Raw genomic sequence first — 22,827 nt, forward strand, 5'->3', positions numbered from 1 at the left:
AGTCTAGTGTGAAGTTTCCACCATCAGTGATGGTTTGGGGTGCCATGTCATCTGCTGGTGTCGGTCCACTCTGTTTCCTGAGATCCAAGGTCAACGCAGCCGTCTACCAGCAAGTTTTAGAGCACTTCATGCTTCCTGCTGCTGACCTGCTTTATGGAGATGGGGATTTTACGTTCCAACAGGACTTGGCGTCTGCACACAGCGCCAAATCTACCAGTGCCTGGTTTAAGGACCATGATATTTCTGTTCTCAATTGGCCAGCCAACTCGCCTGACCTTAGCCCCATCGAAAATCTGTGGGGTATTGTTAAGAGGAAGATGCAGAATGCCAGACCCAAAAATGCAGAAGAGCTGAAGGCCACTATCAAAGCAACCTGGGCTCTCATAACACCTGAGCAGTGCCAGAAACTGATCGACTCCATGCCACGCCGCATTAATGCAGTCATTGAGGCAAAAGGAGCTCCAACCAAGTATTGAGTACTGTACATTCTCATATTTTTCACGTTCATACTTTTCAGTTGGCCAACATTTCTAAAAATCCTTTTTTTGTATTGGCCTTAGGTAATATTCTAATTTTCTGACCCACGGAATTTCGGATTTTCATTTGTTGCCACCTATAATCATCAAAATTAAAGAAATAAACATTTGAAATGCATCAGTCTGTGTGCAATGATTAAATATAATGTAAAAGTTATACCTTTTGAACACAATGACTGAAATAAATCAAGTGTATGAAAATATTCTAATTTTCTGGCCCTTACCTGTATATATATATAATAAATGTAACTGTATCTTATAAGAGGGCTTTTTCGGGCCGTATCAGAAGGAAACGGTGCCATCTTGTGGTCACAATACACAACGCTTTTACTTCAGCATGTTGCAATCAGTCTTCCAAATGCAAGTATTCAGTCCAGAACACAATTTTCCTCATTTTCTCACACACACACACACACACACACACACACACACACACACACACACACACATATATAGTATATACATATTCAGCATAATTTAAGGAAAATACACTTTTAAACTGATACATGTGTATATATTCAACACTGTCCTTCACATACAGACTATTTACTGTTACATAACATAAAAAGGTGCAAGTTCACTTTAAAGCATGTCAAGAAGATGGAATAATGTTAAACTTGGATATGGTGCTGTTCAGCGTAATCGTGGATAAAGTACACAACCTTAAGTTCTTATTTTACAGCGGAATCCCCAAACGTGACCTGTGATATGGAAAAAAGTCAAACACGCTCATTAGCATAACGTCTCACCCCGACATTGAGGCCAACTGCCTTCCAGCATCGAGCCAGCTGGTGGAAAAAAACACTTACCCCTCCCAGGACGATGTCGCCTCTCTCGAACTAGTTTGACTTGTCTGACTGAAATGTGACTGACAAAAGAGTTCCACATCAAAACAAAATGCAGTCATCTCTGCACACATTCTTCAGGTCCGAACGAGATGTTAGTAGCCTACTGACAATGTTGACAAATGGAATAAATACCGTTTTTGTGTCTCAATGAGCGACCCAAAACATGCATCATCATGATGACTACTGAATGAGGCAAGTTTAACACAGTGAGATTTTTACATGGGAACCCATCCATCCATTGAAGAATCCATTGATGACATCCTACATCTTCTGAATTTCAAAGAGGCGCACATCTGTGTCGTACCAGATGGGAGGGTCCACATTGCTGGTGGGGAAGGGGGGACAGAGATATTTCTATTATTATCTATGAGCATTTTTCATGATTAGTAAACTTGTTTTTACTCTGTCATGAGAGTTGATCATATTAAAAGATGAGTGCCTAATTTCTTTTTACGCTTTTATTAGAGAAGCTAGTGCTAAAAGATGAGATGTGTGACATTTACTACTCAACATTTGTCCTCATTTACCATAAAAGTTGAGTCTTTAAAGAGTAAAGTAACAAACTCCAAATTTTAAAGTGGTTAATTTCTTTTTACACTTGGATGACAGTTAATGTTCAGCTTTTTTTTCATTTTACTGAAGCGAGTGTCGGAAGAGTAATTCATTTTCAACTATTACAATATCAAAAGGTTTTAGTAAAGGACATTTATTTCTGTTTTCGTTATTTCCTGCAGCACATGGGCCCCACAGCCAGGTGTTACTGTGTTCAAATCACCTCACTGTGATTGTTTGTCCTGTGAATGACTGGCCAGCTAGGATAGGCTCCAGCTCACCCCTAAGTGGAAAGCAGAGGTGGACTCACCGCAAATAGACTACACCCCACATGTAGGTGCGAAACCACATGGCGGTGCCAGCGTTGGCCTGGTACTTTCTGATGAGGATTGGGTGAGGGACGGGCAGCAGGCCCACTAACGTTCCATGCTGGAGAAACTTCAGGATCTCAGATTCATCAGTCAGACCCCTGCGGTCACAATCAAGAGGACGTTTATTGCCGATGTCTTACTACGGCAAAAAGTGAGGAAAATGTGTAGATGTGTTTACTTGTCAATACAGATCTTCTCCACTTGGGGAACTAACACCTGCAGCAGTCGCATGATGGTCTGCAGTGGCAGCTTGCACTTCCAGGAAAGGACCTGAGAAAGAAAAGGAATGCCCATTGTTGCCCCCTTTAGTACCGGAGTGGAACTGTATCATTTCATATACAGCGGTCAGAGTGTTGTTGCATTTTTAAAGAAATGTTTTATTAAGGGAGAAAAACATATATGGCCCTGTGTGAAAACGTGATTTCCCCCCTGCCAAGTGGTGGCTGGCCAACCAAAATGACCCCAAGAGCACAGCAACTCATCCAAGAGGTCACAAAAGACCCCACAACAACATCCATAGAACTACAGGCCTCACTTGCCCCAGTTAAGGTCAGTGTTCATGACTCCACCATAAGAAAGTCACTAGGCAAAAATGTCCTTCATGGCAGAGTTCCAAGAAAAAACAAACTGCTGAGCAAAAAGAACATTAAGGCTCATCTCAATTTTGCCAGAAAACATCTTGATGATCCCCAAGATCTTTGGGAAAATACTCTGTGGTCTGAGACAAAAAATGAACTTTTTGGAAGGTGTGTGTCACATTACAACTGGCGTAAAAGAAAACATTATACCAACAGTAAAATATGGTGGTGGTACTGTGATGGTCTGTTTTGCTGCTTCAGGACCTGGAAGACTTGCTGTGATAAATGGAACCATGGATTCTGCTGTCTACTAAAAAATCCTGCAGGACAATGTCCGGCCATGTGTTGGTGATCCAAAACACACCAGCAAGTCCACTACTGAATGGCTGAAGAAAAACAAAATGAAGACTTTGGAGTGGCCTAGTCAAAGTCCTGACCTGAGATGCAGTGGCATCATGTTGGAAATGCCTCTGATGTGGCTGAATGACAACAATTTAGCAAATATTAGTGGGCCAAAATTCCTCCACAGCTGTAAGAGACTCACTGCAAGTTAGCGCAAATGCTTGATTGCAGTTGTTGCTGCTAAGGGTGGCCCAACCAGTTATTACTTTTTCACAAAGGGCTATCTATGTAGGTTTGGATTTTTTTCTCCCTTAATGATAAAAAGTTTCATTTAAAACTGCATTTTGTGGTCTGTTGTGTTGTCATTGACCATTTGTTTGATGATCTAAAACATGCAAAATAAGAAGGAAGTGGGCAAACACCCTTTCACACCACAGTACAGTACAGTACATTCCTTTACTGTATCACACTACCTACTGATGCAACAAGGAAGGAAGGATCGTATTAATCTATTGTCAAAAACCACTACTACTGACCCAATCTGGTGTCGGAGCCCAAAGTGATGCTGAAGAAGCACTCGACAAACGTCTTCTCTCCATTTCAGCTTCAGTGTAGAACACATCCTGAGAGCAGTAAAGAGTTAGACTCACACTACACACACTGGCAACGAGAACATGAACCACAACACTGACTTCATTGTCTCTGCCTGAGTTGGATTCTGTGTCGCTGGTTCCTGTGGCTGCAGTCTGCTCCGAGTGTTCTGTCTTTGGCACTGAAACCATGGTGCCATCCTCTGATACCTGGGACTTCTCAGTCAGCTTATCAATACCTGGAGGGTCACACACATACAAAACTAAACATTATACGTAGATTACATATAAGTAATAAGGACAATTGATTGAGTGGTGGTGAAAAACATGTACTGTAGGTTGAGGGTGTTGACAAAGACAAAGGCTGAAGATGACTCTATCATGCTGAGTGAGGATAACAGACTGGAAACTTGAAATTGTTGTTTTTCCTTAGTTAACCGTGCTTACTTGCAAGATCCTTCATCCTTCCTTTGCACAAACAGGGCTTGATAACACTACTGCTAAGATTTCAGCTAAACCAACCATTTATCAGCCCATTAAAAACTTCAAGGATAGAGTTTTAATTGTGATGAAAAAGGCGTGAGGGCATTCAAGAAGGGCCAGCAAGCATCAGGACTGTCTCTAAAAGTTGACTTTGCTGCAGGAACTGGGCACCACCAATGCGGCGCTTGCTCAGGAATGGTAGCAGGCAGTACGAGTGCATCTACATGCACAGTGGGGAGAATACTGTCGGAAGATGGCCTGGAGTCAAGAAGGGCAGCAAAAAAAAAAAAAATCTCTGGGAAAAACATCTGGGACAAGCTGGTATTGACAAAAGGTACAATATTCATTCATTCATTTTCTACCGCTTATCCTCACGAGGGTCGCGGGGGTGCTGGAGCCTATCCCAGCTGTCTTCGGGAGAAAGACAGGGTACACCCTGGGCTGGACGTCAGCCAATCACAGGGCAAAAGGTACAATATTCTGCTGAATATTGTTTGGGGGACCTATAAAAAAAAAGCTTGTCCTGTGTCATGCCAACATTCATTCACGAGTAGGATTGCTTCTCAGGGCTCACTCATAATTTTACCAAAGAACACAGACATGGATAAAGAATAGGAACCAAAACATCCTCTGAGTGGAACTTTTGCCAACCAAGAACAGTTTGGTGACAAACAATGTTTTTTCCAACATGACAAAGCACCTTGTCGTGAGGCAAAAGTGCTAACTAACTTGCTGGGGGAACAAAACATCAACATTTTGGGTCCAAACTCCTTAATCCTTTTGGGGACTTGAGTCAATCCTCAAGAGGCGGGTGGACAAACAAAAACATGCAAATTCTGAAAAACTCCAAGCATCGATTATGCAAGAATGGGCTGCCATCAGTCATGATGTGGCCCATAAATGAATTGACAGCATGCCATGGTAAATCGAAAAGAAAAAATATAAACACTTTACATAAAACTTTATGTAACTGTCAATTAAAAAGCCTTAGGCACAGGAATATACGGCATATAATATTGAACATCTAAAATAAAAGCAAAGGGTTTCATCATTCTCAAAACGTGATGAAATATGAATGAAATGTGAATTACACCATATAAATATGTTATTTTACCAGGCATGGCAACCAGACTGGCCTTCAAGGTTCCAGGCTCTGCTGGCACCGCGGGGCGGGAGCCCTCCATGGACACGGTCTCCTGTGAGCTGGTGCGGGAGATAACGTCAGGTGACTTCCTCTTTCTCTGCAGAGCCTTCTGGATAGAGGCAGGGTCTGACGGCAGGTTGGCCAGCTGGTGGAATAAGTTCCGTTTGCGGATGATGGCGTACACCAGGTTACAGTTACCTGGAAAAGAACACATTAGACCATTGATGTTTCAGCATTCTGGCAATTGTGTGCAATTGATTGATTCTGTCTTGAGGTAAATGAGGCACAGGCGCTGTTGAGTCGGTCTCAACTGGTTTGCTTTGGGAAGTTAAGCTACCTCCTTCTGGCTACATTATTCCTTTTAATGAGTTCCTCCTTTCCTGAACTATAAGGAGTGTTGTCACTGTTAGATACTTATTCATCCATTATTGTTGTTGTGGTTGTGGTTGTGCAGCACTCACACATGAAAGATGACACATTCTCAAATATTTGCATTTTGAGGCTCCAAGAACAAGTTCTCTTACCGTCAAACTGGTACTGTATAATGTTGTTAAACGCCTCCAGCAGAAAGAAGACAAGGTGGTGGTTCTGGGCTGCAGAAAACAGGAACCAGCTTGTCGAGAAGGCTTCCAGCAGGTGGAGCAGCTTGTTAGCCGCTACCATGGACAGGCTTTTCAAATAGGGAGACACTGTGGAAGAAAATGGCCATTTAGGCAAATTGTTCACAAAGGGAGTTCTTGATAAGATCCATAACAATGAGTAAAATCACCATTCACAACAATAGTGAGCAGGCAGTCAAAGAGTGGCTGTAAACGCTGGTGGCCCGTGGTGATAATCTTATGGAAAACCTGCAAAAGCAAACAAGAGCAACAGCTGGTTGGCTTCTTTCCTTTACTCAAGTCTCCATGGCGACATGTCGGGCCTCTCACCACAATGAGCAGGTCCGCGTGAGTGCCTGTGAAGACGGGGATGTCCATGGGCACATGAAGTGCGTAGGGCTTGTTTAAGCGCACTCCAAAGTTTCTCTCTCCGCTCAGCAGCAGGAGGATGAACACTCCAATGTGCATGAGTCCCACACGGGCTACGGACAATAACAACATAAGATTAGATAGACTATCTTTCAAAAATCTTTCAGCAAGCATTTTTATGATTTTCACAAATAAATTATATACTTTAAAGTAGTGAGTGTGCAGCCTTTACAGCAATATATATTTACTATCCATTTAAAATGACTCAACACAGCCATTATTGGCTAAATTAGAGGTTCTCAACTGGTTTGGTGCACCATCACCCCTCAGTGAAAAGTGTGAGCCAAATTGGGGGAATTTTTAAACTCAAACTTGTCATACAGTATATATCTCAAATTTCAAGTAACTGTTTTCAACACGGTTGTCGAGTGGTTAGCGTGCAGAAAATGAATGAATTAATGTTTTCAACACAACATAAATTGATGCTGTCTCCTTATAGCAAGCTCATCTCCAGCAGATATCTGCAGCTGTGTGACGGATGAACAGCGCATTAACTCTCCAAATTGATGTTCTTCCTCTCCCCCTCAAACAGTTGCCCAGAAACATGTCATGCATCTCATGGCGGCATAGCGAAGAAATAGTTCAGACAAGAACATGATGGACATTCATTGGCTCGTGACATTTTTTTTCTTTTTGTCCAAGACAAAAACCCCACAACCCAATGAAAACAGCTCCGCAACCCACTTTAGGTCCCGGACCACCAGTTGAGAACCATTGGTCTAAATACTACTCAACACAAGGGAGTAGTGTGATAATTTTCTTGTGTCAAGCATGGTGGTAATGTGTAGTGTGCATGTGTGCTGCAGGCGCAGAGGGAGCTGTGGTTCATTGAGGAGAAACATGAATTTTCTATGTACTGTGACATTGTGAAACAAAGCATGGGTCTACGTATGTCATGGGGGTATATGAATAAAAATGAAAAACAATTAGTGCCTAACACTCACAATTTCGAGTGCGCCTGAACGCCTCACAGCACAGAGCGCACAATCAAAGCAGAGGGGAGGGGACAGCATGAAGTTTATGAATTATATGAAGTAAGTTCGATTATGTTGTGCATTAAGGGTGTTTAATCTTGAAGATTTCATTTATATTGTTGTCCCAATCCTTGCACTGTAAAAACCTGTCAATATATGTACTGTATGTGCATGTCAGGATGAGTGGAGATTTCCCTGAAAATGAGGCTTTATCACTGGTGGTATTTATTTTTGTACTTTGTAATGCTTTATCATGTTTCTTAAACTTTCCCTATCATTTTGCTATCAAGTTATAGTCAGATTTAAATCATAGCGATTGCAAATGGACAAAAGTGAAGCTCAAGTTCAACTCATTGAAATGGAAGGATCCCAACATCCGGCTGAAATAAAAAATATGGAAGCAAATACTTGCCAGTGGTCATGTGACACGCTCATAAAAATGTTACCATGCAAAATACAAATATTTGAAATAGAATTAATTACCTACTGCAAAATTAATTAACCAATTCATCATGTTCAATATTTCAAGTTAATGACGATGTTGTTAATGTTGTTTTAAACATTGTTTTAAAGTGTGCTGGAGTAGGTAGGGGGTACATGACGAAAGGGGTATAGGTTTGGGAATTTTGCTCTAAAGTATTTCCAAGTTTACTATATATAGTACAAAGACTTACATTGATCAGCTCTAGCATCATTAAGGTAGTAGAGTATTGGAACCAGAATATCCAGTACATCGCTACTCTTCAGGACAAAAAAGAGGAATTTCTGCATGGGAAGACAAACACAGACTTTTAATACCACCGCATCTTGGATCACAATAAAATGTTCTTGTAAATTCTCCACCCAACCTTGTTAAAGTCACAAAGTTTCCAGAAAAGCACCAGAAGCTCCTGGTGGAACTGGATCTTCTTGGTGGAATTGGGCAGGTAGGTTTGAGTCAAAGGGTTGGTTAGCAGACGAGCTAAGCCTTTGAGCACAAAGTCAAAGTCCTGGAAGACAAGAAGGCCTTTAAAGGGGACCTATTACGCTCATTTTTCAGACCTTTACATTGAGTTATGGACTTCTTTAGAGCAGCTCCACACGACAACCCGCACAGAATACTTTCTAGATCTTTCAGCATCTGCACCTATTCCAGCTGTATTTCCTTGGATTTCAAAAACGGTCTGTTTTAATTTATTCCACCCACAGCCCAACTTCCAGCATGCCCACTCCGCTGTGATTGGTCACACTCCCAAGTACTTCCGGACTACTGCCGAACCCCACTTACTAATTTTTAATAATAAATGAATAAAGCCTTTGGAGTGGTTAGTGGTTAGGAGCAATTGGTAGCTTGTGAGCTACTGGCTGGAGACCCCTGACTTACCGTGCATGAACTCTAAGAATCTACGCATCTGGTGTGAACAACATTTATAGGTCAGAAAAGTGGTATAATAGGTCCTCTTTAAGTATTTTTTTTACCTCCTCTCTGTGAATTCTTGATAAATAATTGACAAACAGGTTTTCAGGGCCGGTGGACTGCACAGACAGAAAGGCAAATTATTATTAGTGCATCATCACATTGTAAAAGATGTGCAGCAGTCATTGAATCTAACCTCTCGTTCCTCCACACTGGACGGGGAGGACGGGCAATGGGAACCCCCTCTGTCGTGCTCCAGTGTCACAATGAGGATCTGCATCGCCTGCTCCACCAGCTGCTCCCGATAGTCGGAGAAGAGCAGGTGGTTGTATGGGATGCCATAGCCCACCGGGTCGTAGGCGGACACCACATTGAGCAGAGAGGTGAACAGGGGCAAAGCATGCCTGGTAGGAGGTACACAAGCGTTAAATGATAGGCATACACGGCGATGAGAGGATGATGTTTTACCGATTCTCAGTGGAGCAGAAGAAGGTCACCCAGGGGTTGAGGACATTGGTGTCTGATGAAGCGGGCAGGTACATAACCTCGGAGAAGCAGGTGAGGAGCAATCTCAGCAGCTCCGTCCTGACAATAAATCATAAATAAATGACTCCACCGGTGAGTAGATGGGAGTAAATGAGGCGTAGGTGGACTCACCGATTTAAGTCATGGATATAGTTTAGAGGGGGGGACTGCGCAAAGCCCACTCCCGCTTCCCAGATGTATTCACAGCTGTCTATGGAGTGCATGCTCTCCACCGAGTCCTGCAAACATATTTACATATCTAATTAACACTGGAAAAACATAGACCTCCGCCAAAGTAAAAGTGGATTTGTGTTTGTTTCTGCCATTAGCAGCATGTACTCTGAAAAGAACAAGGCGGTAGATAGCCATGAATGATCTTCTTTGTGAAGAAACAGACAAAGAGTTAACTAAAATCATGCATATTTTTCCTCAAACCACAGCTCCCCAGTGCCAGCAGCACTCCTGCAAACTAATATCATGCCACTTATACCACCATGCTGCCTTGTTTTCAAGAGAGTGCTTGACTTCAGAATGTCATAGTCCATGTTGGAATGTCCCTCAAGTGGATAATACATTCATACCAAGGGTGGTCTAATCATTGTTTCCATGACTTGTTAGTCCAAGTTTAATTTCTATAGCATCGTCCGAAGATCTTCTTTCTTTCTGGACTTTTCCCCTTCAGGGGTCGCCACAGCAAATCAATCTCCTCCATCCAACCCTGTCTTCTGCATCTGTCTCTCTCACACCAACTACCCTCATGTCTTCCTTCACTCTATCCATAAACCTCCTCTTTGGTTTCCTCTATGCCTCCTACCTGGCAGCTCTAAACACAACCATCTCAGTCTGGCCTCTCTGACTTTATCTCCAAGGCCTCTAACATGAAATGTCCCACTGATGTACTCCTTCCTGATCCTATCCATCCTGGTCACTCCCAATGAGGACCTCAGCATCCTCATCTCTGCTACCTCCAGTTCTGCTTCCTGTCTTTTCCTCAGTGGCACCGTCTCTAGACCGAACAACATGGCTGGTCTCATCACAGTTTTGTATACCTTTCCTTTCATTTTAGCTGAAACTATTCAATCATACATCACGCCCAACACTTTTCTCCACCCGTTCCATCCTGCCTGCACACGCTTCTTCACCTCCTTTTCACAATCTCCATTGTTCTGAATTGTTGACCCCAAGTAATTCTCCACCTTCTGTATCTCTTCTCCCAGTAACCTCACTCTTCCACTTGGGTCCCTCTAATTCACACACATATACTCTGTCTTGCTGCGGCTAATCTTCATTCCTCTTCTTTCCAGGGCAAACATCCACTCTTCTCTGTTCTCAACTCTCACTACAAATCACAATGTAATCTGCAAACATCATAGTCCATAGAGATTATTTTTCATAATAAATATAATCCACTAAGATGATTACCATCATTTCTGGATAGGGCATAATAATAAAAAACGTACCAGTATAAAATATGGGAGATAAAACCACTAAAGGACCCAAACAGCCACACAAATGCCACACATATCTCTCTCCCTCTTTCGTTGCCCGAGGGTAAATCCGCCTGTCCTGTCCTGTGCTGTCCTCCCCAGCAAGTGGCAGTCCAGCCACCCCAAATCTCGACAACGACATTGGACTTCTCAACACCGCTTCACGCTGCTAAGAGCCACCGGCAGACCTGAGGAAAAGTAGCAAGCTCTTCAACCTGAAACCTCTCCACGTGTTCTCCATGATGAATAATGACATGCAGATACCTCCGATGCCAGATCTTTAGGCTCTAAAATTAATTCTCTAATCAAAATATCAACACTTCAGTCATGAACAGCAGCACAGACCTTGTCTAAATTAACTGCACTTAAAGAAACAATCTTTATTTTATGAGCTATGCTATTGGATTGGTATCACAGACACCAGACTAAATTTTACTCGGTATCGAATAAAAAATGTAATCAGTGGTGTCACACATCATGAATGATGAGGAAGAGCATAATTTCTGCCCCAAAGAACACCAGGCGTCACACAAATTAGCTGCATCACTAAGCTGCAGGGTTCAAAGTGTGAACAGCTTATACACTGGTAAACAAACAAATTTGTGGTGAAATTATTAGACTTGAAAAAGCCAAATTATGATTAAAAGCCAGACTTGCAACATTCCTTTAATCTTCCTGTTATGAGTGACAGTGTAGCTGTCATCACAGTCTTTTAATTTATTTGCAAACTTGGGTGACAGGTTAGTTGGGTGACTATGCAGAAGGAAGGAGGAAATGCTTGGAAGCCAACTCTGACTATGGCTTCCATCTGAAGCAATAGATGACTTAGCATTGTGGTCGTGTTGGGTTCTTACCGGACCTCTCCTGTGGCTGTGCACAGTGAAGTCAGGGCAAAACAGGAGGTCGGCGATGGCCAAGAGGAGAGACTCTGCCAGGGGGCGAGCTCCTTCATCATCCTCCAGCTCCTCTGTCTGGAAAAGTACAGTTTATTTAAATAAAAGAAAATACAAAGATATCTCCGCCACGGTTGGAATGAGGAAAGTACCTTAAGAGGTCATTCAATGTGTTACATTATTGCAGTGAGTAAGCATCAAAACCACATCATCACCATCACCCTTCCCTTCAGTCCTGATAAACAAGAGCTGGGATTTATTTTAAGATGCGTGTTGCCACCCGATGGTCACTCACCCCGGCTCGACCCGCGCCAGGCACTGTAGACCAGAAGAACCCCCTCCAGTCCTGGTCTTCAAAGATGTAAGGGAGGATACGGGTCAGGATGCGAATGCAGTTCAGGACCACCTGCTTCTCTCTCTCAGAGGGGCAGCCCGAGTCGGCCCCCTGCACTAGTTTCTCCACAGCCTGAGGAGAGGTGTCATAAAACAGAAAGGCTGTTATTGTTCCAGGGAAGTTACATACATTTTAATATTACAAGTATTATTTGTATTATATGGGATTGGATGGCAATGATGTGAATGCCATTGTGGATGAAAAGAAAATTTAACTAAGTGAGAGATGATAGTCTGCACCTTTAAGGCTGAAAATGCCCCACACAGCATTCCCGACTACTGCAACAACTATAAAATAGACATTTCAACACTAACCCAATGAAAACAGGGACTGGAAAACTACATTCTACATTTTTACTATAAATCAGTATCAGATGTGTGTTTGTTATTTATTTAAAACCTTAATAAAGTCCCGGTGCTCTCCGCAGTTGAGTAAATAAAGCCTTGGGACAATATATGAAGAGAAATTGTACGCTATCTGGCGATGGTGCTGCTTCCACCGTTTTGTCCAACCCTTCATGAACCTATTAATGTGTTGTTGCAACCTGCGACCTCAGAGACAGGAAGTGAAAGAAAGCAGGAGGAGGGAGGTGACTCACTGATTTCCACATCTAAGTGCGTGGGATACATTGTGTTCAAAAGCACTGTTCCATTACGTAGCAGGCATTATTGTGTTTACCTTATAGCACAGAGTAGCTAAATTGGAGGGTGATTCCTCTCGTAGAGCTCTGATCTCTGCAGCTGGAACCAGTGCAAAAACATCCTGCACTGTGGTGGTGGTGTCTGCCCAGAACTGGTCCCAGAAGGCGTCATCTGTGGCTTCCACCGGCTGCAAAACAACACGTTCAGCAATATCAGGTTGAATTATAGTACAGGAAATATATGTCATGTGACATGGACGTTACATTATGCATCTAATGATCTAGTCCTGCTCTATTGTTGTGTAGCTTGCCTAGTGCTGACGACAATGTAAACAGTCTATTTATCTACCACCATGCACCTGCTGCATCCATGCAGACCAGCTTTGATTTAACATTCGCTTTTATCGTCCTACGCAGTCACAAATGGAGACTAGAGGATTATAATCGTGTTTGCGTCACAAAATCTGACATTATTTCTATCCAGACGCGCATGCAATCTTTAAATCGCACACTAGGTAAATACATATGATGCTAAGAAACTGCAACATGGGGCAGTGTTTTTTTTAATGCGGTGTCTTATCTCCTCCGAGCAACGGTGCGCTCGCCCCTTGTTTTCAATGGTTGGGTCTAACCTGTGTTTTGGTTGTCAGCTGAATCACTGCTTTCCTGAAGTTCAGTTTTGAGTCGGTGGTGCCCATTGCGATTATCTGCCTTTATAATAAGAAGAATGACGATGGTGGCACCGTTGCCGCCGAGAATCCTTGTTAATCTCCCCTCCGTCCTTTTCAGTCATAGAAGAAGGCGGGTTTCTGTTTTGCTTTATTTGCACTCCATTGGCTGGAAGGGTGTCACTTCCGGGTTTGTGTGGACGACAGAAGTCGCGAAATGGGCTGTATTTCCAGATGTTTATAAACAATTCTAAGTATTTAGAAAAAATGGATCTAATAACAACACAATCATCCATGTCAATTAACTATGTTGTCTCAATATGTGAAGAGGCGCGATAGCTACATTCCCCCGATCCAATTGGCGACAAACAGCGACATCTTTTGGCTACATTTTAATTAACCGCTGAGTATAATAAACAATTCCTAAAATTATAATTTATTCGCTTATGAATCGATGTAGCTGCAGTATTGGTGTTTTTTCCTTCATTTAATCTGTAAATAATTAAAAATACTACTGAATACGTATGGAAGCATGATACGACGCAATTTCCTACTGTGATGATTGCGTAGGTCTCCGCGCAGACGCAGTAACATGTAAACACAAGTACAACAGCGGCTTGTTCTGATTGCTACTGAAGGCTGATTTAGTGTTTAATTTCAGCTCAATTAACAATTTGATTATTCCTAATATAACTGAGTTGGAAAGGTGATACATGTGTTCAGAGATAAACTAAACGCGTTTGATAAAATATGAGTTGTAAGCGGTATTTCCCCGTGTCAACATAAAAGCTAATAAGTGTTAGCTTGTGGATGACGTATAAGAAAGAATGTTTGCCTCTTTGACCCTCATCGTTTGCCGTGTACGCCTTGACGTGATGTAAAGTAGCTGTTAAATTGTCGCTCTGACTGTTAAAACTATATCCGATTGTTCTCTTAATTTATTGGCAATGGCTAATTTCATAACATAAATCACAATTAGCTTGTCAGGGAAGAGAGCTCGCAAATTGTAGCTAATCAGCTGTCAAAAGCGAGCTAACTGCTAGCAACGGTCGAGCTGTTTCTTTGATCATCCGGGGAAGATTTGCAAAGCAGTTCATCGAGATTTATGCATTTTTTGTCATCACATGTTGACTGAAAGCAGGTGAGTTAGACGTATCATACAAACTCTAAAGAACAAGCTGTAGATCTTTTGTTGGTTAGCTTTGAGTGGCGCTAACAGTGCTCGCAGCTTTAATGTCCATTCGGTGTACACTCTCAGAAAGATAGTAGTTTGTTTGTGGCACGTTTGAAAGCCCGTTATGTGCTATGTAGCATTCTGTATATGGCACAGCCCAGTATTCGACTAATCCTGTTTTTTTAATGCTAAAACTTGTCCTACATCAGGAAAAGGCAGCTGAATGCTGGTGATGAGAGTGGCCACCTGGTTCCTCAAGCCAAAAGGCAGAACCGAGCTCATCCTCTCTCTCCTGAGCCAGGACGGGATGCCTGGGACTCTGAGGTAACTTCAAACATAATATGTACCATCCAGAACAAGTATACAAAGTCACTGAATGTATATAGCCCGGGGGTTGCCAACCCGTCGATCATGATTGACCAGTTCATCCTTGGGAATTGCCAGGTCCATTACAGATGCTGTTGTTCCCTAATTCGATGTGTATATTTAGTGCAGGCACTGTTCAGGGCGGCCTTCACGTTTTTATGCCAGGCACCTCGAAGGGCAGCTAAGGATATCTCTTAAGAACAGTGACACATTTGAGCTATCTGGGCAGCTGCTGTTGAAATGTACGCACAGTTCGTCTGTCTGTGTTGGTGATAAAAGACACCAGACAATACATCAGACATATCATTGTCAAATCAGTCAGCTGGATGAAAATCTGAACTGTGTATTAAATATATAATATAATATAATATAATATAATATAATATAATATAATATAATATAATATAATATAATATAATATAATATAATATAATATAATATAATATATTAAACATTCCACTGCGTCTGGCTCTCTGACCAAGAGAGACTGTTTGGAGGAGGTGTTCTAGGGACTTTGCTTATATCACATACAGTCCTATCCGCTACAATTGCAAAATTTTATATTAAGAAAAACAAATGCAGTCCCAGGAAGTGACAAACTGACACACATTTTGACCACTGAACAGGTCAGTACGACTTGCCATTCTCCAGGATCGCACCCCGACCTGAGATCGCTTCCCAAAGGGCCAGCCAGTAGAGAGAAGGCAGAATGAGAAAAGGCTGAATTGCTGACACCAACAGCCCGTAATAACACAAACTTTGTCTTTAAATACGTATCACTTATCACTTGAATGCCTAGCGCAACTAAAGGCCTTTGGATAAATATAATGACAACCAAATAGCTCACAAGTTGAATGGCAGTTTAATGCCAAGTTTTTGGCAGTACATTGCTACAGCACACACACACAGTATAAGCAAGAGTACACCTGTTTTATGATGATTTCATGGAATAAGAAAAAAATGCATAAGTGACAGACGTAACACAAGCCCAGGAACGTCACAAGACAAGTTTACCAAGTAACTTTAGATACAAACCCAAATAAAGGCGAGCTGAAGAAAACCTAATCAAGTGGAGGCAGTGTGACCAATGCAACAGGAGCCGATTTTAACTTGCCAGTTGCACCGTGTGAAGCACCGCTGAGGTCATCTGTGACTGCAGTCGTCTCGCTGTGTGTGACTGGCCAATCATAGAGCGTGAAGAGTGAATACATAATGAGCATTTTCTTTAAACACGAATGCGGATAATGACAAAATTTACTTGTTTTATACTCTTATCTGCCAAAAATGCATTATCTGTAATAAATGAGTATCCGGCTCATCCATATGTATTTTCAAATCTGAGTTTCATCACTTTAATATGTAAAATAGTCTACCAACCAATAATCTACCAACAAGAAAATTCTGACTTGTACTTGGTAGAAATAAATGTCGTGCGAGGAGTCCAGCCAGTTGGTGCCAGTTCGCGCCAATTTGCTGTGGCACCTTGTGTCGCCAATGCAAACTACACACAGAGATGCCAAGCAGAGAATTGAACCCATGTCTTTCTGATCTCCTGACTCTGTGGCCCACATGCTAACCACTCACCACAGCGCGGCCTATTTAATCATTATTACATTTATATTTTATTACATTTATTTTATTCATGCATATCTTGTATTGCCACACGGTGGTTGAGTGGTTAGTGTTTTGGCCAAACAGGAGATCTGGAAGGATTGTGTTTGAATCTGCTTTGGGCATCTCTGTATGGAGTTTTCTTGTTCTTGTTCTCCCCGTGCGGTTTTCTCCAGGTACTCCTGGTACCGGGTACTTCCTCCCACATTCCAAAAACATGATTGTGAGTGTGAATGGTTGTTTATATGTGCCCTATGATTGGCTGGCGACCAGTCTTCAAAGTGAGCTAGGATAGATCCAGATCCAAACTCACCAGATGTGGGACAGGGAGTATGCTTGTGGGGGACAATGTGGGACGCAGATGACACTCGCGGCGGACACCAAAAATGCATATGGCACAGCTTGCCAACTGTCCAGTAACGTATAATACAGGGTTGGGCAAATATTTTGACTCGTGGGCTGCATTGAGTTAACAAAATTGTGTGGCCAGAACATATATTTAACACACACACTATTTTATGCTTATAATTTGCCTTGAATTATTTGTCTAATTTTATCTGTAAAAGTGTTATACTATCAGCTGTATGTTCTCATGTCCCTTTTTTCAGGAACACTTTAAACATCAGACCACACCAAACTATGTAATTTAATTTTACAGTTTTGTTGTTTTGGTTTTTTTACTAAATAAGACATCTGACTTGTAAGTCATGTTGCCAGTTTGTATGTTAAAAGTTGAAATACTTAGAAAGCAACTGGCGGGCTGGATTCAAACGCTTGGTGGGCCGCATGTGGCCCCCGGGCCGTAGTTACCCCATAACAACATAACAACTATAGAACTACAAACAAAAACACAGGACACAGAATTTCAGTTGAAATTATCTGCATTTAAAAAAAGACAACACAAACTGCTACCAAAGAGGTTTATCTTGTAGGCATTAATTACAAATAGGAGCTCACAATGAAGGCTGTAATTATTCACTCTCATCATATCTTGAGGTAACCTTGTTGGAGCTGCATTTCCTTTTATTCTCAGAGTCCTTCATTTTCATTCATTCATCTCAAATCTCTTTTCAATGTGTCGCTAAAAGGCTCGCTGTCGCCGTGTGTTGAATTGACTTCCCTGCATGTGCGCCCGGTTGACAGCAACCCCTGCCTGTCACAGTCACACACACAGTCACACCCACCCACACACAAAGCCTAAGACCCGCCCCCATGATAACCTCCACTGTGTGTTGTCTGCTCTCCTCACGCAGCTCACACAGGCGTTTGATAAAAAGATTTTAGAAGCATGTTTGAAAATTGGTGTCTGTCGATCAGCAAGTCAATTTGCGAGACGCATTAAAATTAATTAAAATGCGGGACACTCCCTCACAAATCGAGACATTTGGTCACCCTATACACCCGTGACCCTATTGAGGATTAAGCGGCATAGAAAATAAATGGATGGGATATCTTGTGTTAGATCTTATGTTGTACAAGCTTTCCGAATGAAATAGCACATCCACGTCTTCATTTTATCGTCCATCTCCCCTGTTGGGAACAGGAGACTAGGAAAACAGACATGCATGCACGTGGAAATGGAATGAGGCCGGCAAAATTATACTGTTTATTTTCATTTATTGAGTGATTAATTAATTACTATCCAATGCCTAGTGCCCATGAGTGCCCAACAAGAAATCCTGTCACATTTTAGTCTGGCAAGGTCTTGTGACACCCCGAGTAGTAACATGTCTCAATAAAGGTCTTTGTTGTTTTAGTCATCGAACAGCGAGAGCAGCCTCAGCAGTCCAGAGCATGCGTCTGGGAGCTGTAGCAGCAGCCGCTGCGCCGCAGGCCCCTGCAGTCCTCTCAGCTCCAGCGAGTCCTCCGACATGGGGGGCCCCACGCAGCCGGGGTCCTACCTGCACATCAACCGCATCCTGAGGGAGGCACACTTCCAGAGCCTGCAGAGCCGAGGCCACGTCCGAGAGGCGCTGTGACCTCATTCCATGTCCCCCAAGACGACCTGATCAGGTATCAGGGCCTCAGAGAATCAGCAATAAGAACTGTGACCACAGTGGTCTGGTTTACATGCTGCAATGACGATGTGATGCTTTTAATAGCATGCAAATGATGGGAGCTGCCAAAAATGTCCAAGTTTAGGCCAGTCACTTTTGACTCGTTTAGTCTCCAAGTAGGTTGTTTGGCTGGTATCTCAGGGAGGTCATAGGTCTGAACCTTTCTGTCCATTTTCTCATAGTTAGCTCCAAAACCTGATTCCAGACAATGAAAAGACCTATCACAGCAATTTGGGTGCACTTCCATTCTCTTCAATTCCAGCATGTTGCTGCACAGTCCACATGTCAGAGCAACTAATAAGTAATTAATGACTGAGGTTTATCAATGACAAAAGCAGCCCCTAGTGTGTCTGCCTGTACGTTGGACTCGTTATTTCAGGTTTGTGCACTGATCCCCAAACCCAGGAGAAAGTGCAGCTCAGCTTTCTAGAGTTATTTTTTTCCATGGTTCTATTTTTTGTATTTAGTGTACATGGTGTCATGCCACTGACTCCTCTCTTGTAAATCATATCAGAAATAAAAGTGTTTTCAAAAATCAATTTCCATTGATCTAAACTGAAGATCCATGAAGTCATGTTTTACATCACAACTAAAAGGAGGAATCATCTTTCTCCTCCCTCCAAATTGCCATTAATGAATGACTGTCCATGCATTGAGCCCCCCACTAATGAGCTCTGACCTGTGTCTAAGGCAGGAGCCGCCAAAGACTTCTTTAATTAGCACACGACACATCCTCGTCAGACACAATAACATATTACACACATTAATGCAGCCCCGCATCACCATGGTTACCTCCACAGCCACGGCAGACCCCCATTACTTTGCTGCCTGTGATGGATGCTAAATTAGAGATGATGAATGAGCTGATGATAATTCAGCATTAGAAATATGTCTGATTCATGATGGCATTTCCCCCTTCAGGAGAAGGCCTCGTTATTATGTACAGCCACATAACACATTTTTTGCATGTTACCATGGAAGGTAGGTTTCATTCAATGGGGTAAACCGTGAAGCTCACTAATTCCTGGGATCTGCTGAAAAGCAGAAATTCTTTCATTTAAATTCTATGGGGAACGCTTCCAGCTAGATGTTTTTGTGAAATGTATTATATTGTATAAGAAAGTCCTCATGATGAGAAAAAGGCAAAATATGATAGACAGAAAAAGCCATAATATTACAAGACAAATTATATAATTATAAGATAATCTGAGAAAAAAATCTAATATTTCAAGAATTTTTTTTATTATTTATTCTATTACTAGAAAAAAATCATTCAAAAAGACAATTACAATGTAACTTAATACTATTTTTTAAAAGAATACATTTTGAGAAAAAAAATACTTGAAAAATGTAAATTTTTTCCAGAATAAAGTTGTGATATAATGGGTGCGAAAAAATTATTTTATGAAAAGTTTAAATTTAAAACAAATGTTGAAAATATAATAAGACAAAATAGGAGTAGCAGGAACAGTAAAGCAATAACACAAAAACCTGTCACTTTATTACACATTTTAATCTAATTAATCATGATTAATCATCGTTTGTAACTGTGTTAAATATTACTTTTTTAAACTGTACTTTATGAACAAAAAGATAAATACCATGGTATATTTGTATGTATTAACATAACTGCCGTTAAGCTGTAAATGTAAACATGACATTACCGGTAAAGCGGTGGCCATAAAGTGCTTGGCAGGCCATCATATCACATAAACAACAATGGACGACAAAAGGCTCATCTTGGAAGTGGAAAACCGCAGTCTTTTGTATGAAACACAAATTTAAAAGAGCGCGGCTGTGCAGGCAAATACAGCTGTTGTTTACAAGAACTTCCTACAAGGCTAGTTATTCCATCAACTTGAGCAGAAGTGAGAACCCACGTAAACATCTGCTCTACTTTCTGTTTTTCTTTGTCTTTGTTTGTGTTTATTTAGACCAAACCTATGCATATTAATAATGATGTTCAACGTGTCCCTGAATGCACCTTGCTGGAGTTGAGCGACAATGAAGAAGTATGGTTCTGTGGAGGACGAGAGACGTGTTTATGAGTTGGAGATACATACACTATATGTTGTTGGAATTGCAGAATGAAGTTATAAAAGGAGTATAGGACTATATTACATTTGAAAATTATAAAGTTTACAATGATACCTTACACTAAATAAATACAAGAATCCACCCATCAGACAGTAGGCTAAATTAAAATGTTCATGGAATGACCAGTAGAGGGCAGCACACACTGCCTACTGCCTGGAAACTGTACTGTACAGTAAACATACAGTAAAAGAATAATTTAGAGGCTATCTTAACACATAGAGACTCAGAGCGTGTGCAATGTAGAAGATATGTATTCCTAATCTGATTTTAACCAAACGCACACACACTTTGTATGAGCACACACAACAGATATGAAGGTGGGCGGTGATGAATGACTCAAATCGCGATAGTGGAGAGGCAGGACAGAGTTAAATGGACTGTCCTTGTTCTGGGGTCTATGTATGCGCATACATTGTTATATTTTTACTGTGGCCAGCAAAAAAAACGTGTTAGTTATGTCTCCTTTTTGCTGTGTCCTTTCGGCTCCGATTGCCATCTCTCCTCAAAGGCCAACATCAGCTGCTGCACACAAACTTTTATATTTATCAGTTTACCTTCAACTTCCACACTTTGGCTGGGAGTAATTTCTCTTCCTTCAGATTTCCTCAGGGAGGCAAGACTGCTCACAGTCCTTTAAGGGGGGGAGCGGCCATACATTACATTTACAGGTCCCCTATTATGCAATATTGACTTTTTTTAATGGCGTTCTTACTGTAATATGTGTCCTCAGACCCTGTGGACGAGCTCTAAATGTGAGACAATTCCCGCACCTGTTTGATCCCCAATTGGTAGCTTTCATTTCATTTCATTTCCAAAAGCAGGCTTCGCTACACATCTTAAAATAAAATAGTCTTAATTCCAGGGGCAAGGCTACATTTTACCTGAGTGAACTTGGCCCCCCACCACACTCAAAACTCTGGTCAAATAGTCTCATTTGTTTGTGCTATGTTTGTGCTGTTTTGTGCAGGTAAAATGACTGCTGTCATTTTTATGTAATGGGCCAAAACTTAAATTGTTAATAACTCAAAAATGAAATCAGCACAAAAATATGACACCACTTTGGTTCAATTCGGAGCATGTTGGGGGGCTGGTTATGTAATAGGCCAAAACTTAAATCGTTCATAACTCAAAAACAAAAGCAGCACAAACAAATATTTTACCTGCACAGAATGAGCACAAAAAATAATACTAATTTGGTTCAATTCGGAGCATGTTGGGGGGGCTGGCTGACCTTTGGTTGACCTATGTTATAAACTGTAATAACTCAAAAACAAAAGCAGCACAAACGTTCATTTACCTGCACAAAACAGCACAAACATAGCACCAACAACTGAGACCAGAGTTTTGAATGAGGTGGGGAGCCAACTTCACTCAGGTGTGAATTTTGGCCACCACACTTCCAAATACACAATTGTGTGATCGTTTTAGTTCAAATAGTTAAAAATAGTAATATGGGACCTATGAGAAAAAAACCAAATGTCATGGCTAACAGGACAGAAAGCAGAAGTCAGCTAAAACTCATCTTTTTGCTCCTTTTTGCCAGACTTTGGCTGAAATGTGTTTGGGCAGCTGTTGCCTGGCATGAGGCGCCCCATTGGCTTGGCATGTCCACGTATACGTGCTGCTTTCCCCTCAACGGCCAAGCCAAACATCTGCTTTGCCTCCGCCCCGCCACCTCTTCACCCCGGTATCAAACAAACCCGCTCGGCCGCCTCCACTGCCAGGCGAAAGAAATTAATGACCCACCACGCACATTAGCGGTGCCCTATTGCCCCCGCCCTGGCTGGCGTAAGGGGAAATGGGGAGGTGGGTGGGGAGGGAAGACACGGCGGGGAAACAAGGAGAGCGAGGGGTCAGTGGGTCAGGATATTGAGAGTACTTCACAGGACAAGATTGATATGACAGGGAAGGTTGGATTTTAAAGTTTCTGCTCTGGTGAACAATACGGTGTCATAAGAGGAGTGCACAATTTGCTTTCGTAGATCTCCATCTTCCATACCGCTTCCCAACTAACCAGCGTTTTCACATTTTTACATCTCTCTGCTGATTTTTGCATTGAACTGCCAGCCAAAA

At 41.9% G+C, this 22,827-nt stretch overlaps 2 protein-coding genes across 3 annotated transcripts; one reads left to right on the plus strand and one right to left on the minus strand.

The window, feature by feature from the left end:
• Positions 1–845: 845 nt before the first annotated feature.
• hid1a (HID1 domain containing a) lies at positions 846–13,732 on the minus strand. Of its 2 annotated transcripts, XR_009119616.1 has the most exons (20): positions 13,414–13,732; positions 12,820–12,969; positions 12,043–12,213; positions 11,709–11,825; positions 9,500–9,606; positions 9,311–9,427; positions 9,039–9,246; positions 8,905–8,961; positions 8,295–8,435; positions 8,121–8,211; positions 6,374–6,525; positions 6,214–6,292; positions 5,969–6,133; positions 5,415–5,642; positions 3,920–4,056; positions 3,764–3,850; positions 2,486–2,577; positions 2,247–2,405; positions 1,346–1,709; positions 846–1,237 (listed from the first exon to the last, which is right to left on the minus strand). XR_009119616.1 is itself a non-coding variant. In XM_058049815.1 (19 exons), the coding sequence occupies exons 1-19, from the start codon at positions 13,477–13,479 to the stop codon at positions 1,646–1,648; spliced, it is 2,388 nt and encodes a 795-aa protein (XP_057905798.1). In that variant the 5' UTR covers positions 13,480–13,732; the 3' UTR covers positions 846–1,645. The 2 variants fall into 2 exon arrangements, 1 of the variants encoding a protein (XP_057905798.1); XM_058049815.1 differs by having other exon boundaries at positions 846–1,709.
• Positions 13,733–14,018: 286 nt separating this feature from the next.
• LOC131103496 (protein FAM104A) lies at positions 14,019–19,212 on the plus strand. Its single transcript, XM_058049816.1, has 3 exons — positions 14,019–14,590; positions 14,833–14,947; positions 18,358–19,212. The coding sequence occupies exons 1-3, from the start codon at positions 14,574–14,576 to the stop codon at positions 18,577–18,579; spliced, it is 354 nt and encodes a 117-aa protein (XP_057905799.1). The 5' UTR covers positions 14,019–14,573; the 3' UTR covers positions 18,580–19,212.
• The last annotated feature ends 3,615 nt before the right edge of the window (positions 19,213–22,827 follow it).

This window comes from Doryrhamphus excisus, chromosome 15 (genome assembly GCF_030265055.1).
Source record: "Doryrhamphus excisus isolate RoL2022-K1 chromosome 15, RoL_Dexc_1.0, whole genome shotgun sequence".
NCBI classification, from domain to species: domain Eukaryota; kingdom Metazoa; phylum Chordata; class Actinopteri; order Syngnathiformes; family Syngnathidae; genus Doryrhamphus; species Doryrhamphus excisus.

What these genes read in the sequence shown, in the direction of transcription:
- hid1a (XM_058049815.1), bottom strand. Translation starts at nt 13,479, where the DNA reads ATGGGCACCACCGACTCAAAACTGAACTTCAGGAAAGCAGTGATTCAG. An exon ending in TAGCTACTCTGTGCTATAAG is followed by an intron (nt 12,214 to 12,819) that starts GTAAACACAATA and finishes ACCTCTCCTCAG; the next exon opens with GCTGTGGAGAAACTAGTGCA. An exon ending in CCAGTGTGGAGGAACGAGAG is followed by an intron (nt 8,962 to 9,038) that starts GTTAGATTCAAT and finishes CTGTCTGTGCAG; the next exon opens with TCCACCGGCCCTGAAAACCT.
- LOC131103496 (XM_058049816.1), top strand. An exon ending in GGGATGCCTGGGACTCTGAG is followed by an intron (nt 14,948 to 18,357) that starts GTAACTTCAAAC and finishes TTGTTGTTTTAG; the next exon opens with TCATCGAACAGCGAGAGCAG.